The sequence below is a fragment of the Muscardinus avellanarius genome, assembly GCF_963383645.1.
Source record: "Muscardinus avellanarius genome assembly, chromosome: 9".
NCBI lineage: Eukaryota > Metazoa > Chordata > Mammalia > Rodentia > Gliridae > Muscardinus > Muscardinus avellanarius.
The window spans coordinates 14,643,847-14,661,562 of NC_137795.1; the positions used below are offsets into that span (position 1 = coordinate 14,643,847).

The 17,716-nt window shown below is 39.7% G+C and overlaps 1 protein-coding gene across 1 annotated transcript in view; it reads left to right on the top strand.

Moving 5' to 3' along the window:
• Window positions 1-1,757: 1,757 nt before the first annotated feature.
• Window positions 1,758-17,716, top strand: part of SPMIP7 (sperm microtubule inner protein 7) — a gene marked incomplete at both ends in the record, with an annotated part of 38,082 nt that continues 22,123 nt past the window's right edge. Inside the window, 3 exons of the mRNA XM_080701164.1 lie at window positions 1,758-2,316; window positions 9,521-9,618; window positions 16,264-16,340. Of these exons, the coding sequence (XP_080557290.1) occupies window positions 1,758-2,316; window positions 9,521-9,618; window positions 16,264-16,340 (734 nt within the window). The remainder of the gene's footprint in view (window positions 2,317-9,520; window positions 9,619-16,263; window positions 16,341-17,716) is intronic.

Genomic DNA, 17,716 nt, shown 5'->3' on the forward strand with positions numbered 1-17,716 from the left:
CGGACCGGACGGACCAGGCAGCAGGCAGCCACTTCCGCCCGGGCCTTGATGGCGGTGTTCTGCGGCTGAGCTGGGTTCGGACCCCGGGGGAGGGAGGAATCCTCCCGGCCCGGCGCTGCGCGGCCCCTCGGCCTTCGACACAGCGTGCCACTGTGGGAATCCTCGAGAACACAGGCGACGTGTCGAAGATTCTGGAGCTAGGGAAGGAACCTCGGCCGGAGGCCCGCGCCTCTGCCTCCCTTGGAGGATGGAGGGAAGGCCCCTTTTGATCAATGGGGTTGTAGACCCAGGCGCCCGATTGAAATCCAGTTCCCCAGCAGTAGTGAGGATTAGAGTCAAATCACCTGCTGGCCTCGGAGTTCTTGGATCTGGTATTGTTAACAACAAGAACATTGGAATGTACTGGAAGATAAATGTAGTTCACGCAGGGGTGAGGGTGGGGGTTGCGAGGGACAGGGGCTTGTCGAAGATTTCAAGGATGAACGAAGAGTCGGGCATGGTGGTGCACGCTTGTCATCCCTGCACTTGTGAGACAGGAGGATCTCACAGGTTCAAAGCTAGCCTCAGCTACTTAGGCTCTCAGCAACTTAGTGAGACCCTGTTTCCAAATAAAATATAAAATAGGTCTGGAAATGTAGCCCGGGTGTAGAAAAGCCTGTGGGTCCACTCCCAGTACCACAAAAAGAAAAAGGAAAAAAGGATGAATGAAGGAAAAGACCATAGATTAAACTTGATTTCATACAGTACTCTGCCTGGAAGATCATCGTTCATCGCCTATATTTCAAGAAAAGATACAAAACCACCCATCACCCTACGAACCCATTTATAATGAGAACGTGTTTTAGAGAAATTGGAACAATCATCCCTCTACCTTTTCTGCTTCTGAGAGGGCTTAATTCCAATATTTGGAGTTTCTTTGATAGCAGTTTCCATGAAGGGCCAAATTGTCTATTTGTAAAAAGCACTTATGACTTAACTGGTATGTTCGTTTTTAAATGAAATCTCATACTTCACGTGGGCTAATAAGCAATGCCCCGTTATAGTTTACTGAAATGAGTTTAAGACCCTTATACTCCTACTCTGGGCACCATGATAGCATTAATAAAGGATAATTTGGGACATGTAAAAGATGAACCTTCAGTTTGACAATAATTTGTGAAATACATTTTTAAACATTAGGTATACCGATTTCACTTCAGTATATCTTTATTTGCTGCAATACATTTATAAATTTAGTAGCAAGTGTAATCACACATTATATCTATCAGACAAGTGCTCCATTGTACTCATGTATTTCCTAATATTTTCACTAGATCAATTGCTTTCTACTCCTTAACTAAGTACCATTTTACCCATAAAATATCAACTTAATGGGAGTTTTTAAGAATAAAAAATAAACATAGTCATCCTGAGTATGGAAGAAAAGGGCATCATGGAAATATTACTAAGGTTATTTTTTTTGTTTTCCCAAGAATTACATTATGATGTAAATAATAAATGATTCCGTGTGTTAAGAATTCTAGCTGTTACCAAGCAACAAGTGCTCACCTTTTCCTCTGTTTCTTTACTACCTTAGCTTCTTTTGATGATTTTTTTTTACTTTAAAAAGAAAAAAGTCTACCAATATTTATAATACTAAGACAATAATCTTACCATAGATAAGTTCTAATCTTCATGGAAATGTAAGATTTTTATAGTTAAAAGAATCATCAGAAGAATCTAATTTTCAGTCCTTAAAACTTACGAAGAAAAAAGCCATGGACATGGAGTTTCATTACAAATCCAGTGAGATAAGTATCCCTAAAAGGTTTATCCTGTCTGGAAAAAAGACTGTTGAGAATACAGATTACCCACACTACTGTGATCTCTTAAAAAAAATGAATATGCCCTTTGTAAAAGGATTTGAGAACAGACATAACTATGAAAGATTTGAAAAGAAATGCAACTCCAGTTTTCTTAAATTTCATCCTTACCCCCCTTCTGTCCTGCCAGACTATCACATACACTATCCTTATCCCCCACCCTACGGACCAAATTATCCGTTATATCCACTTCGGGATGATGTGCCTTTGCATGATCCCTGTTCAGGGTTTATGAGTCCTGGGGGCGATGCTGATTTAAAGCCTCGAATTGGCAGAACCATACCAAACCTAGTGGGTTTCAGTGATACAAAACCTCAAAATCGGGTTCCTAGGCCAGACAAGGGATTTCAAACAGCAATTAAAAGACAAAAAATTTTATCAGAAGAACTGCAGCAGGACAGAAGATGGAATTCCAGGGAAGTACCAGACATTTCCATCAGAGCAAGACTTGGAGGTAACTATAATGACAGAAACTTTATATTTCTTAAAAATGTCAGGGAAGGGAAGAGCATGAATATAAGATTTGGCATTTTAGTTAAATGAGCTTAAAGTGAAAACTAAGGCATTGTTTTTAAATTGTAGACTCTGAATAAAATCATAGAATGACAAGACTCATAACCTTTTTAAAGACAAATATAAAAGATGAACCACTAGTTTTAAGTGGCCAAAACAAAGAACAAAATATAACGTCATTTATTCTAGATATAGATCTAACCTTATTTGCCACTTGGGGGGGGGGGTTGTTATGTATCACTTTAATAATTGTAACAAGCCTCATCTCTCTCCCTTGAAAAAGTGTATCTACTGGTGGTTATAAATAACTTGTGTTACAAATGCTAAGAAGAAATGGGAATAAAGGTGAAAGCCTGCTTGGGGGCCCAGTAAGGACAAGAGCTGTGGACAAGCATCCTACATCAATAGCTCGAGGCTTCAGAGGCCCTGTCCATGGCCTCTCTCTAGCTGATATCTGCACCCTGTAATTTCTCCATAAGCACTCTACCAGATAGCCAGGATCCTGGGCTCAGGAGTGGCGAGAAAAACTCCTAACAAGAACCTCTGGGACTACTTTCTATATGAAAAATGTGTCTGGCAGGCAGAGAATGAAAATAATTTTTTAACCTGTGAATATAATGATAAGGCAAGAATGCTTGGCTGGCTCTGGTGACAAACTGCATTTCCCTATCTCATTTCCCGCACCAGCCACAGGCTGGAGGGTGAAGGAACATGAGGCCACCACCTGTTGGGGCGAAAGGGATTCATGGTTTCTGCCACTCTTCCCTGGAGAAAAGCCACACTAGGAACCAGGGAGATAGTAAGAATAAAGGAAAAATGGAAAATGGAAATCCCTACAAGATAACTATCCTTGGCCCCACTCTCAAGATGATATTTAAGCTAAAATGGGGAATTTGGCGAGAGAGTACATTCATTTGCACTCCAATTTTTGCCCTAGCAGTTAGAGAAATTACTGAATTAATTATAGAATTTTCTTGCAAAAAGTATAAACAAGGTTGAACAGGCTATTTTAAAAATTATTTTATAATCCATTCAAGTGTTACCTAGAAAAATATGGTATGTACTTAGAAAAGACAAATACTATTTAGGTAATTAATTTGCTTAAGTACTAGCTATGAAGGAATATTGATTAGTACAGGTCCATCTCATAGACACGATGTGATTTCACTTGTTCTGAGCAGTGACTATCTTCCTAAGGTATCAGGAAAGGAGGTTGAGCTCAACCTTTCCTAATGTTTTAATGTTTGATAGTGTGTTTACTGTCAAAGCTACCTTCTCAGATGAACTAAAGCCATTCTTATCATTTCCGTCAAGTATGCTAATTACCTCATGAGCAGAAAAACCAAGTCTAGTATAAGTTTAAAGACAACATTTTATGTTTGTTCTTGTAAGTTCTTCTCAGAGTTGACTCTTCCATTATTCCAAGAATCTTTAGGTTGGAAAAATGGTTTAATAAATCTACTAGATTACCAAAATGATCTTAATAGACTTTGCACCAACAAATCAGAACTAAGTATAGTGCTTATCTAAACTGTGTATTTCACTGACTAAATCTGTAGCAGGAATTCAGAGAATAGGCTGTGTGGACCTGACTGCTTGGGATCAAATCTTGGCAAAAGCTTATGTGCTGCCAACCCAGTACTACTTATAATTTATATACCTGTATATTCTTATTTACAAAACTTACATAGCATAAATACTTCAAAGTATAATAGTAAGGTCTATCTGATATGATTCATGAAAAATATGAGACATAAAAGAACCAATGAGGTCTGATAGTATAGAGCATAGAACTTTTAGTTTCTTCTTACATAAATTTGGAATAATAGTACTTGTTGTAATAATTAAACAATTAAGAAATATAGGACTTCCGGGAAGATGGTGACTGAGAAAAGCAGCATTTATGAGTCCCGCTAACAATCGATCTCTATTGCCACAAAATCAGCGCTTTTCATAGCCAAAAAACCCCATCAGCAGAGAAATAAAAACTGCAAATACAAGGGACAGAGAAAAAGAAGGCTAGAAGAACAACCAGAAAAGAAACCAGCCCGCATTGCAGCGGCAGAGCCACGCCGGCGCCATCTTGCCTTGCAGCAACAGGCTCCAGAGAAGAAAGGGACTCAGAATGAAGCTCAAAACCAGAAAAGAAATACTCCAGCCTCACAGCCAAGGGCACAGCAGCAACACCATATTGCCTGCAGCGGCAGTGAGTTCACCGCGCCCAGGACAGCTCCAGAGCAGCGCACGCAACAACCCCCCAGGCTCCAGAGAATAAAGGTAAACAAGGAGTTAAAGTGAGCAACTGCAGATCATTCAGGTGTAATCAGCAATTTTTCAGCACAAAGAACGTCTAAAATTCCCAGTGGTCAAACTCATCACGTTCTCCAGAGACTCAGAAGGGAGCTCAAAACCAGAAAAGAAATATGCCAGCCTCATGCCTGCTGAGGGTGTGGCAGCAGCACCATATTGCCAGAGGTGGCAGTGAGTTCACTCTGACCGCAACAGCTCCAGATCAGTGCACTCAATAACTGCAAGTGAAATTGCGGCCCCTAAAGGAGAAATCCTGGTACTGTACCCCCAGGGACTTTGCAGCTTTGATAATCTCCCTGGGTCTGAGATTTTGCAGTCCAACCCAGTGAAGGAGTAGTGGTGGCAGAGATACCACACCCTAGTCACAGCTCCCTGTGGGAAAACACCCAGCCTGGCACCCCATGGTCTCACGCAGCCTCGATTAACTCCCTGGGTCTGAGACTTTGCGATACACCCAATAAAGGAGTAGTGGTGACAGATTACCACAGACTCAAGATCCAAAGTACCCTAAGTGAAGTTGTAGTGACCCAGCAAAGAACCCAGAGAAGGCACAAACTTCTGAAATCATGGGAAAGAGGAATAACAATGGAACAATGAGCACCCAAAACACCACAACATCAGAACCTTATAACACAGAAATTCAGAGATCTCCAGAAGATCAAATCAGAACTATACAGTAGAAATAATACAGGACCTTCGAAAAGAATTTAGAGAGAGTTTAAAAGAAATAAAGGATGCAATCATTGAAGTAAAGGCCTCAATTCAAAGTATAAAGAATCGATTAGACCACATGGAGAATAGAATCTCACTCCTAGAAAATGATGGAAACATGATCTCTTAAGCCAGCAAGGCTGGCTTCGAACCTGCACAATCCTCCTGTCTCTGCCTCCCAAGTGTGGGGATTACAAATGTGCGCCACCACACCCGGCTAATTTTGATGTATTTTCAAAGAATCAATTTTTGGTTTTATTGTTTTTCCTAGAGTCATTCCATTTTTATTTTGTTTATACATACTCTACTTCTATCTCCTTGAAGTACATATTTCAGTTTATTTAAGATTTTTCATTTATTTTAATGTAGGTATTTTACTTCTATGAACTTCCTTTAGTTCTGTTTTTACTGCATCCCATAAATTTTGTTGTACTGTGTTTTCATTTTATTTTATTTCAAGTTTTTTTCTTATTTTAATTTTGGGTTCTTCTTTGACCTGGAGAAGCTATCATTCTACAAAGTGCTGTGGAACATACACATATTTTCAAATTTTACCATATCTAGTTTTGTCTCATTATGATAAAAAAAATGTTTGAGGCATGATTTCAGTCTTAAATTTGTTAAGATTTTTTTTTGTGACTTAACACATAAAGTGCCCTGGAGAATGGTTTTTATGTTATTAACAATATGCCACTATAGGGTGGAATGTTCTTAAGTGAATCTGTTAGGTACATTTGATGTATATGTTATTTAAGTCCTGCTTCCTTATTGATCTTCTCTCTGGATGGTATGTCTATTACTGAAAGTGAGGTGTTGCTATCTCCTATTATTGATAACTATCAATCTCTCCTTTCAGTTCTGATTGTCTTGACCTTAGTAAACATTTTCATGATAGCATCTTTATTTTGAATTCTCTGTCTGGTAAATCATATAACTTCATTTTGTTAGTATCATTCTCTAAAGACTTATCTTTTTTCTTTGTGCAGAGCATCTTTGCCTGATTATTTTCTTTGACTCTTTTTGTAGCTGTTTGGCATTAGAAAAATCAGGCTTCTCTTTTAGTCTTCAAGAACTTATCTCATAAAAGCGAGACTTACACTTGTCAGTTTGGCCAGAGATTCTAGTAATCCTTCTGTCCCCAAGGGAAGCTGAGCGGGAGTAAGCTATGGTTTCTACAAGTCTAAAAGTCCATCCAAGCAGCTTGAATTTGCCAGACCTGTTAGTGCTTCAAAGATATCCTAGTTTGCTGGACATTCCCAGAGAAGTTGGGGTGCTGAATCAACTCCTTTCATGGCATATGACGGCTGATATAATATGGCTTCCTCTAGATCTAGACCTATAACAGGCTACTAGCTCAAGTCACTGTCTTTATTCTCCCCCAAGTGGCTATATGATGCCAGACCCTCAGAGATCCAGGACTGGTAACATAGATTCTGGGAGAGTGGGATGGGGGCAACCCCAGAGAATTTGGGGCCTGGGACACATGGATGCGTGAACTTTTTCTCTCCATAGTGAGAACTGGGACGTTTCATTTGCTCACTCTTTACTTAGTACAGAGAGGATATATAGGTTTACTAGTTCAGATTCAGGCCCCCATCATTTTTCTTGCCTGGGTTGCTCAATTGTGCCTGATCCATTGTGGTTCCTGGACTAATGCAACAGAACACTATACTCTGGGATACCCCCTTGGAAAAATGTTAATGCTGTTCAAGTGTACCAAGTTCCTTCACTCCCTTGGGTAAAGCAGGGAGCTAAGGACCTCTTCCTACTTGGGTGGCACTGCGGATGGAAGATAATAAATGGTTGTTTTCAAGCCACTGGGTTTGGGGGTTGTTTTTCATTAGTAGATACTGAAACACTATTGAGGAAATGGCAATGTCATACTGTAACATAAATGCAATTATTCTGCAATCACAACTGTGGTTCCTGTTTATTTTATTCTGGTTTAAAATTAAAATTTAACTTTTGTTTCCCTGCTTTCTTATTTTTCAAAGTATAGATTGGATATGGATACAGTAGCTTTTGGAATGATGACTTCTAAAGGATTTCCTTTGCCCAGATCTGCCATAGACACAATTATCCACATGGTTCTGAAAACCAAAATAGTCATGTGCTCCAGCACTACCTTTATCCCCTTTCCTTAGGTACTCACTATTCTATCTGCGTTAGTGTCTTCTTGCTGCTATAACCAGTTTCCCCGAACTTGGCAACTTAAGGTAAAACAATTTGTTTGCAGTTTTGTGGGTGAGAAGTCTGGGGGTCTACATTTGAATCTTCTGCTTAGGATATAAAAATATCAGACTCAAAATGTCATCTTGGTTCTTGGATAAAGGTTCTGGGAGGGAAACCTATTTCCAAGGTTATTCAGATTGTTGTAGAATCAAGTTATTTGCATCAGAGGTGCCTGTGCCTTGCTCACTGTCAGCAAGGGAGAGCTCTCTTCTAAATCTACACACATTCCTCCTCATCTGGCCCTCCCTGTCTTTAAAGTCAGTAGTAATATATTGAGGTTTCCAACATCCTGATATCTCTGATTTACCCCTCTAAGCCATCCATGATCCACTCACTCCAGATCCTTCCTACCTAGTGCCTTGTGCAGATTCTGCCCCAAGTTACTTAGTCAAAGATTCACTGAATCATCATTATTATGCAAATAAAACTACTATAGCACTACTAAAAGTAGGAATATTACAATACCAAGTGGTAGTTAATAAACATATTGAACACCTAACCTGATGCCAGATACAGTTTTCATTCCTCTGTGTTCTTGAAATGTATCTTTCAACTCCTGACAGTGGTCCTTAAAGATGAGGAAAATGACTTGCATTGATCACCCCAGCATGTGACCAAGAACATTCATATGCTACTGCAACCTAGGATTGGATGAAATGTGTTAAAGAGCTGCACCAGAGTGGGGTCCACAGGTCCCCATCTCAGGCATCTCCCACACTCCATCTACAGCATGTTTTCACATCTTTGTACTGTCTGGCTCCAAACTGAAATTTTAATGTAACATTTTGCCAATTTGGGCTCATTTTTGGAGGAAAGATATGAAGTAGAGAACAAAACCAGCTTCCACCATTCCCTGTCTACCACTTTGTGCTTTATCTATAACTAACACTCTGTAATTTATGTGTTACTGGGGATTGAGCTGGGATTGGGGCGGGATCTACCACTGAGCTATAACCCCAGGCTTTAATTTTTAAAAATTTTATTTTGAAACAAAGTCTTGCTTAGTTATTACACACTGGCCTCAAACTTGGGATCCTCCTCTTTTGAACCTCTCATGTACTGGGATTACAGTATGTACCACCATTCCCAGCTTGACATAGTCTTTTATACTATTTCTCTCTTGGGACTTCAATAATCTAGTATTAGATACTTCAATAATCTAGCATTAGATGAATTATCTATATAATAATCAGATTTACTCTGTGTCACTATTATCCCTGGTATCTCCATATACATACACAAATTCATAATACCCAACAGGTCTTTCCCAATAATAAATAGAAATGCCAAATAATTCTCTACTGTTACTAAAACTATTCTTTCCTCACTGCTGAGATTTCCAAAAAAATTATTATACAACCATTAAAATTAATAAATTCTGCCGGGCGTGGTGGCGCACGCTTGTAATCCCCGCGCTTGGGAGGCGGAGACAGGAGGATTGTGCTGGTTCAAAGCCAGCCTTGCTGGCTTAAGAGACCCTGTTTCTAAATAAAAATATAAAATAGGTCTGGGAGTATAGCCCGGAGGTAGAAGGGTTTCCAGGAACCCCAGTACCACCAAAAAAATTAATTAATAAATTCCATATACTGTATTAATTTTTTTTGGTTCTGGGGATGGAATCCAAGGATATTCTACCTCCAAGTTACACCAGTAGCCTAACTTTGTATTTTATTTTGAAACAGGGTTTTACTAAGTTGGAGAGGGCCTCACTTAGTAGTTGAGGCTGGCCATGAACCTGAGATCTCCTCTCTCAGCCTCCAAAGTTCTGGGATTACAAGGGTGCACCACCACACCCAGCATATACTTTAGATCAATAATAGGAAATATTTCTGGTAGATGAATATTTTATCACTGTATTTTAAACTCAAAGAACATGCACTCTTGGTTTTCAGGTTGGACAAGCCCATCGAAAGTTACTCCTTTACAACCTCGTCATGAAGGATCCTCAATAAGCCACACATATACATTTGATGAGAACACAACACATACCGTAAGCTTTTCTTATTGAGTAGGGTTGTACAGTACTCAGAATTTTATATGGTGATCTGTGTATTTAATATTTATTCCTTTGATATTTATTATTAGTAGGAAAAAATATCTACTATTTATAAAGTACTTCTTGATAATATCCAAAAAAATAAGGAGGAATTTTACCATGAGTGAGAATCAACAGAAATGAGAGAAAACAGAGATACACACTTATTTCAAACATTAGAAATATGCACAAAACCTTTAAGAATACAAAAAGAATGAGAAATTATAAATTACAAGATATGAAAGTAGAAAATTAGGAAAGAGGTAGTTCCAGAATTGAAAAATACAATAAAAAAGACTTAGCTGGTAGATGCAGTAACAGATTAGACACAATTAAAGAGAGCATTGGAGAACTGATAGATAAATCAGAAAAAACTATACCACAATGGAGAACAAATATGTAAAAAGATGGAAAGTAAAATAAGAGTCAGAAAAATAGGATACAGTGAGAAAGTAGAAGTGTTGATTTGGAATCTCAGAAGTAGAAGAGAGAAAGAATACGATAGAATCAAATGTAAGGATAAAGATATTCTATCTGTATTTATTTATGGGGCTTCCTGAGGCATCCTTTCACCTTGAGGATGAGGTACTGTCATTTGAAGTTCTTTAAAATATCACTGTTTAAAGAAAATTAAATGGTCAGTGAAAATATATGTAATAAAAATTCATCTTATAGAATAATAATCACATGGTACCAAAAAAAGACAAAAATAACTTTCAATGAGAGACATTAAAGAAAGGCAAGAAATCGCCCAAGAGGGTCGAAGTGGAAAAATTGATTAGCTGCTCATGTCAGTAGGTGGGTGGCATGGAAAACAGACAGAGGGCACATATACACATAATGGGGCCCCTGGAGGAGAAGAGAATCCAAAAATATAACGAAATTAGTATTCCAGAGCCAATAGTACTCCTCAGAATTTGGGGCTGCGTACTACTCTGCCATGGGGGTTGCCCTGTGTGATCTGGAATGATTCGCAGCACCCTTGTCCTCTACACACTAGATACTAGTAGCACCTCGAATGAATGAGAATCCCTTCTTAAAGGCTAGGAAATTACTATCAAAAATGAAGAAAAAAAGTACAAGGGGAAAATTTCCAAATTATAAGACAAGTAATAAAGCAAGGAGATGGAGTGATAAGCACTCGCACTATATTTGTCTTAAATGGACCATTTACCTAAATTATAAAAATAACTATGGCTTCCAGACACTGAACTGGAGGCAGTGAAGGGCTGGGATCTGTAAGAAAGTTCTACAACTATATCTGCTTGCTGACTGAAGGCTGCTTCTAAACCACAGTTCAGAAAACAGAAGTCTATGCACAACTTGACATTCTTGTTGCGTCCAGGAGACAGAGAATGGAGTTCTGGGAGGCCAGTGCATCCACAGTTCCCAGGGCATGATTTCAGGGAGTAGGAATCAGAGAGAGGCTGGGTAATGATGGGGAGGGTTTTTGAGATTTGCAGAGGAGACTGTTCAGGCCTTTGCACACCAATCTGTGCACAAAGCAGAGGAACCTACCCAAGCTGAAGGAAAACCCGCTGCAAGCAGGAGACATGATCACTTCCTGAAATTTCAGTAGAACAAGGAATGGTGTGTATGCCCCAATCTAGAGTGGAGAGCTCTGTGAGATATAGCACATGCGCTGGGCATGGCGGCACACACTTGTAATCCCAGTACTTGGGAGGCTGAGACAGGAAGTTTGTGCAAGTTTGAAGCCCGCTAATTAGTGAGGCTCTTAGCAACTTAGTGAGACCCTGTTACCAAATAAAATATTAAATAAGTCTGGGAGTATAGCCCAGAAGTAATAAAGCCCTGGATTCCATCACCAGCAACACACACACACACACACACACACACACACACACACACACACGATAGAGAACACAAAGTACAATCACCAAAGGATACCACCTTGTATTGGGGTATTTCTTCCCCCCACTCCCATCTTAAAGTTTCTGAACTTCTTTGACAAAGATAAAAGCAAACATCAAAAGCACCAAACTGATTCCAATTCTTAATTAGATGCTGTAAAAATACACACTGTTTAAAGACAAAAACAAACTCTAGCAACCAACAACCTAAAGTCCAAAATAGATTTTCAGTAAAAATTAATTTTTACAAAAAGAAGCAGGAGGACTTCCGGGAAGATGGCGACCGAGAAAAGCGGGGCTTAAGAGCCCCGCTAACAACAAACCTCCATTACCACAAAATCAGCGCCTTTCATAGCCAGAAAACACCATCACCAGTGAAACAAAAAATCACCAGGCTCCAGAGAGAAAGCGGACTGAGAACAGAGCCACAGAGGAGATAACCGGCCTATCGCCCGAGGACGCAGCAGACGCGGCGGCAGCAGCGCCATACTGCCGGCGAATTCACGGGACGGCTACAGCAAGCCGAGGTGAGCCACTGTGGAACAGCCAGGCGGGATTTCTCTGCGCAGAGAGCATCTAAAGTTCCCAGTGGCCGAGCTCAGCACACGCTGCAGGGATTCAAAGTGGAAACCAAAACCAAGAAGAAAAAACCAGCCCCACAGCCAAGGGTGTAGCAGCGGCGCCATATTGCCACCGGCGGCAGCAGCACCGAATCCAGCGAGGCCAGTACAGCTACATCTGCGTACTCAAGAACAGTGAGTCAAATTGCGGGCCACAGAGGAGAAATCCCAGTACTGTACTCCCTGGGACTTGACCCAGTGGGGGAGGGGCGGTGGCAGAGATATCACACCATAGGAGAACGTGCAACCTGGCACCCCCCACAGTCTAAAGCAGCCTCTATCGACTCTCTGGGTCGGAGACTCTGTGATACAACCCAGTAAAGGAGTAGTGGGGTCCGAGATACTACTGACTCGAGATCCAGAACACCTTAAGGGAAGTCATAGTGACCCAAGGTAAGAACCCAGAGAAGGCACAAACATCTGAAATCATGGGAAAGAGGAATAATACTGGAGCAATAAATGCCCACAACCCCACAACATCAGAACCCGATAAAACTGAAAATCAGAGATTTCTAGAAGATCAAATCAGGAAAATAACTGTAGAAATAATAGAGGTGCTTCGAAAAGAACTCAGAGAGAGCCAAAAAGAGATAAAGGATGCAATTAATGAAGTAAAGGCCTCAATTCAAAGCACAAACAACCGATTAGAACACATGGAGAACAGAATCTCGCTCTTAGAAGATGAGCAATCCAAAAATGAACGCATAGTTTCTAATCTAGAAAAAAATATCCGACAGCAGGAATCTGATATTGAAGAAATATGGGCCCATTTTAAGAGAGCTAACCTAAGAATAATTGGAATAGAGGAGGGAAAAAAAAAGTGAAACCAAAGGGATCAACAATCTCTTCAAGGAAGTAATAGCAGAAAATTTTCCAGACATAGAGCAAGAGGTTGATACACAGGTCCAGGAAACGTATAGAACTCCCTTTAGACAGGATCGGAGAAGAGGATCCCCACGCCACATAATTGTCAAAATGACCAATGTGGAAGCCAAGCAGAGAATCTTAAAGGCAACAAAAGCAAAGGGCCAAGTGACATTCAGAGACAAACCAATTAGAATCACTCCAGACTTCCCAGACCAAGTTATGAGAGCCAGAAGGGCTTGGAGTAACATATTCCAAACTCTGAAAGAAAACAACTTCCAGCCAAAAATTTCCTACCCAGCAAAACTTTCTATCAAATTAGAAGGAGAAATAAGAAGCTTCCATGACAAACAGAAACTGAAGGAATTTATGTCTTCAAAACCAGCACTAGAGAAAATACTCAAAGAGATTAACTACAAAGAAGAAATAGGTAACACACATCAGAACCAGAGAAACAAGATTTTCCATCCAACAGACAACTAAGATTGGTTATCTGTGGAGATTCATTATTTATGTTAGTCTTTTACCTATCTCTAAAGGGTATTGTTTGCCTTTATTGTTGTTAATTTCTAGGATTCCTAGTTGGAATATTAATACGCCTTCAGATATAGCATTTGGAAATATTTTATCCCATTCTATTAGTAACTGTTAACTCTGTTTACATTGTCTTTGGATATACAACTTTTTTTTTAGGGAGTTTGTATACTCCTCTGTTGCCTGTGCCTTTGAAATCATAACCAAGAAATCACTGCCAATTTCAATGTTGTGAGGTTTAATGACCCAGATTTTCTCCTAAAAGTTTATAGTCTTAAGATTTATATTTAGGTCTATTATCTATTTTGAGTTAATATTTGTATATGGGATTAGGTAAGGGTCCAATTTTATTCTTTTCCATGTAATTATTATTTTTAACAATATTTAGTTAAAAGATTAATATTTCCACCACCGAATGTTCGTGGAAACCTTGTCAAAAATAACTTGACAATATAGGGAAGAATTTATCTCTAGGCTTTTATTTAACTCCAATGGTTTATAGATCTGCCTTTAGAATAGTACTACACTGTTTCAATTATTGTAGCTTTATATGGTTTGAAATCAGAAAATATATATCTTCTAGCTTTGTTCTTTTTCAAGATCGTTTTGGGTACCTAGACTCCATATTCCATATTAGGATAGATTTTTTTCTGAAAAATAAATATATAAATATATGATAGTTTCACCTAAAAAATAGAAAAAAATATTCTCTGGTAAGAAAGAAAGCAAAAAGAAATATTGAAATGTTATCTTTAAGTCATCAAAAGCTTGGTATCAGACAAATGAAACTGTTATGTGAGATTATCATTTTTAATTTTAGATAAATTGCCATAATACTAGATGTCAACTACTAAGCCAAGCATGGGAGGGAGGGATAGGGAGAGAATGGGGTGGGGATTGGGTGGGGCTGACTGGGAAAAGTGTGCATGTATGTCTACAAAAGTATGTATCCTACTATGATGTATGAATACAGTGCACCAATAAAAATAAATAAATTTAAAAATTAAAAAAAAAAAAAAACAAAAAGAAGCAGGAAAATATTGTCAGAGTCAGAAGAAAAGTCAGTTGATAACAGACCAGATGGGGGATAAATAGAAAATGATGTACTCAGTTATTACAAACATGTTCCCTATGTTCAGAAACATAGAGGAAACTAAAACCATGGTGAGAAAGATGGATGCGAAAATGGAGTTATCAAAAGGACTTCTAGAAATGAGAAGCTGCATGGGACATACACCAGTGGAATTCTATTCAGCCGTAAAAAGAACATAATTATAACATTGGCAGTAAAATGGATAGGACTGGAGAATATTATCCTAAGTGAGATTAGTCAGTCACAAAAGTTAAAAGCTCAGATGTTTTTCCTCAGATGTGGAAACTACGGAGAACCTGGGATGCAGGAGGCGCTCCAGACAAGGGAGAAAGTTTAGTGGATGAGGAAGGTCCCTAACTGAGGGAAGCAGGAGTGGGGAGGAGACCCAAAGAGGGAAGGGCCTCAGTGGGTATGAGTACGTACATCAAGTTATCAGTGCTCATCACCATGTCCTGCAAGAGGAGGTTGGGAGGTAGAGGGAGGAGGGTGAGCCTGGCTGGGGCTCCCTGAAGGCTGTGCACATGTGCGGCTCCACACTCTGAACTCCATCATGATAGATGGCTGCAAAGGTGCCAGGAAAATAATGTCAATACAGCAAAAGAAAGAAAAGCATCCTTGACTAATCCAAAAGAAAGTAATGCAAAAGATAAAAAGAAGAGGAACGGAAAAAGAGAACAAAGCTATATTCAGAACAAATCATGTCAACTGTTAGATGAAACTTAACATAATTAAGTGTTATTCAGAATATGGTCTGTTGGATAAAAACAAGACCAAACTACACACACAATTTAAAAAATATGTGAAGTCTAAATAAAAGCTTTAGTTAAGCAGTGAAATCATATCATGCAAAAGGTAATCAAAAGAAAGAAGTAACTATAATAATATCAGACAAATTGAATTTAAGAACAAGAAATTTTACCAGGACTCATAAACATATTTCACAGTGATAAAGAGGTCAATCCACACAATACACATGCACCTAATGACACCACTCAAAATACGTGAAGCAAAGCAGATTGCATCTATCAAAAGGATTAGGACAAGCATATATTTAAGAGCCTAAATGTTTAATATGTTGGAATTCTTAATAAAGAAATGTTTAAGTCAAAAAAAGGAATTTTGTCATTTGCAGGGAAATGGTTGGAACTGCAGAGTATCATGGTGAGCTCAGCCAGTCTCTGTCAAGGGCCACATGTCATCTTTCATATGTGGAAGCTAAAGAGAAAAAAGGTGGAAAAAAAGAAGCCTATGAAAATGAGCGATATCCTTGGAATAGTGGATGAGGAAGGGTGAGGGAGGGGAAAATGGAGAAAAACAGACCAGGTAATGTTGCGTGCATGTTAGACCAACGTATCACTGTGAAACTCACTATTGTGCACAGATACAGTGCAAAGAAAAAATAAAATAAGGAAAAAGTTAAAATAATTAAAAATTATTAAAAGAAAAAATAAAGGAAAAGAAAAAATTATTGTCAACAGAAGTCCTATAATAAATTATGTGTAATAAAAGATTAGTTTTTCCCTTTAGTGTCTTGAAAGCGTATATTACTATTTAAAATAAAATCTTATGAGTTTATTAGGATGTGGATATAATACACTTATAACCCATTTTTTTCTAGGATAATGGTGAGTCACCTGTCCAACCAGGCAAGAAGTATAGTGCAAAGGATGCATTTTATAAGTCCTCTACACAAAAGTAAGCATTTTATTCCAATAGAAATTTTATTTTAAAATCAATTTCTTTTTCTTTAATGCCATACTCTGGATCCCAAGAGTTGATTCAGAGAACATCAGCCACAGATGTTTACTTACTCAGGTTGACTAGATGATGTGTCAATGCCTTAAAGAATACCTATGTTTAATAGAGTAATAGACAGAAGGGAAACGGAGGAGAGAGAGGGAGAAGGAGAAGGAGAAGGAGAGAAGAGAGTCACGGGGAACAACGGGAAGGTTTGAAGGAGCAGCATTCACCGGCTCAGTTAGTACATGTTACGTAGGAGTCTGGTCCTAGGCTATGAGATCCATCAGTACACAAAGCTTCCCAAGATCTCTGCTCTCCGGTAGCTCTCATTCTAAAGGGGGCAAAACTGTGATGGGAGAGAAAATAGACCCTGCTCTAGAAAGTGGTGAGCTTGGGATGAAAGGAAGGGAGAAGGAAGAATGGGAGAGGGTGTGGGCGGAGGCTGCAGGTGTCAGCAGGCGGGGGGAGGCTAACTGGGGACTTGAGGAGGGGAGGGGCTGCTGTACAGATTTGAAGGTCTTAGGCAGAGGGAGCACAGCACAAAAGCCCTGTGTTTAGGATGTTGAGGAATGACAGGCCAGCAAGCCTGGGGCAGGATAAGAGGAGGGGAGCAGCAAGGGACTTGTTCCGAGAATGAGTGGAACCAGACCTTGCAGGCTGCTTCCTGTTACTGTGATGGTCACTATTACCGTGCATGAGGTTTCAGCAAGGAAGTGTCAAGATCAGGCCTGGATCACAGGAAGTGCGATGGCTGCCGGGTTCAGAGCAGCCTGTGCACTGGAGAAGGTGAGCCGTTGCTATCTTCCAGGACAGAGATGACAAGAGCTTGGGGAAAGGTGGTAATCAGTAAAGAAGGTTGTGAGCGATGGCTGACTTCTGGACACGTGTTAAATGTGTGGCCAGCACAATCCCCTCACGGTGGGTTAACACACCTGAAAGAAAGAGGAGTCCAACATGATTCCAAAGCTTTGACTTACACAGGGGAAGGACTGAAGTTGCCAATCTCTAACAAGATATGACAGGTAGAGCAAATTTGGGGAAACATCAGAAGATGGCTTTAGATGTGTTAAATATAAGACGGACTTCCAAGTAGGCAGTGGATCTGGAGTTTGGGGAGAGGTCTTGGTTACAACTTACTAGAAGGCATGAGAAGCCACAGCTACGGACACAGATCCTGAGGAAGTGCAGTTGGGCAAAGGGGACAACAAAGTCCTTGCATCCTACATCTAAGGAGAGAGAGGAGGAACTGGCAGCAGAGACTGAGAAAAACTAGCCACATGGGAAGAAATTGAGAGTCTAGTGCCTGGGAGGCAAGGGGAGAGTGTGCTGAC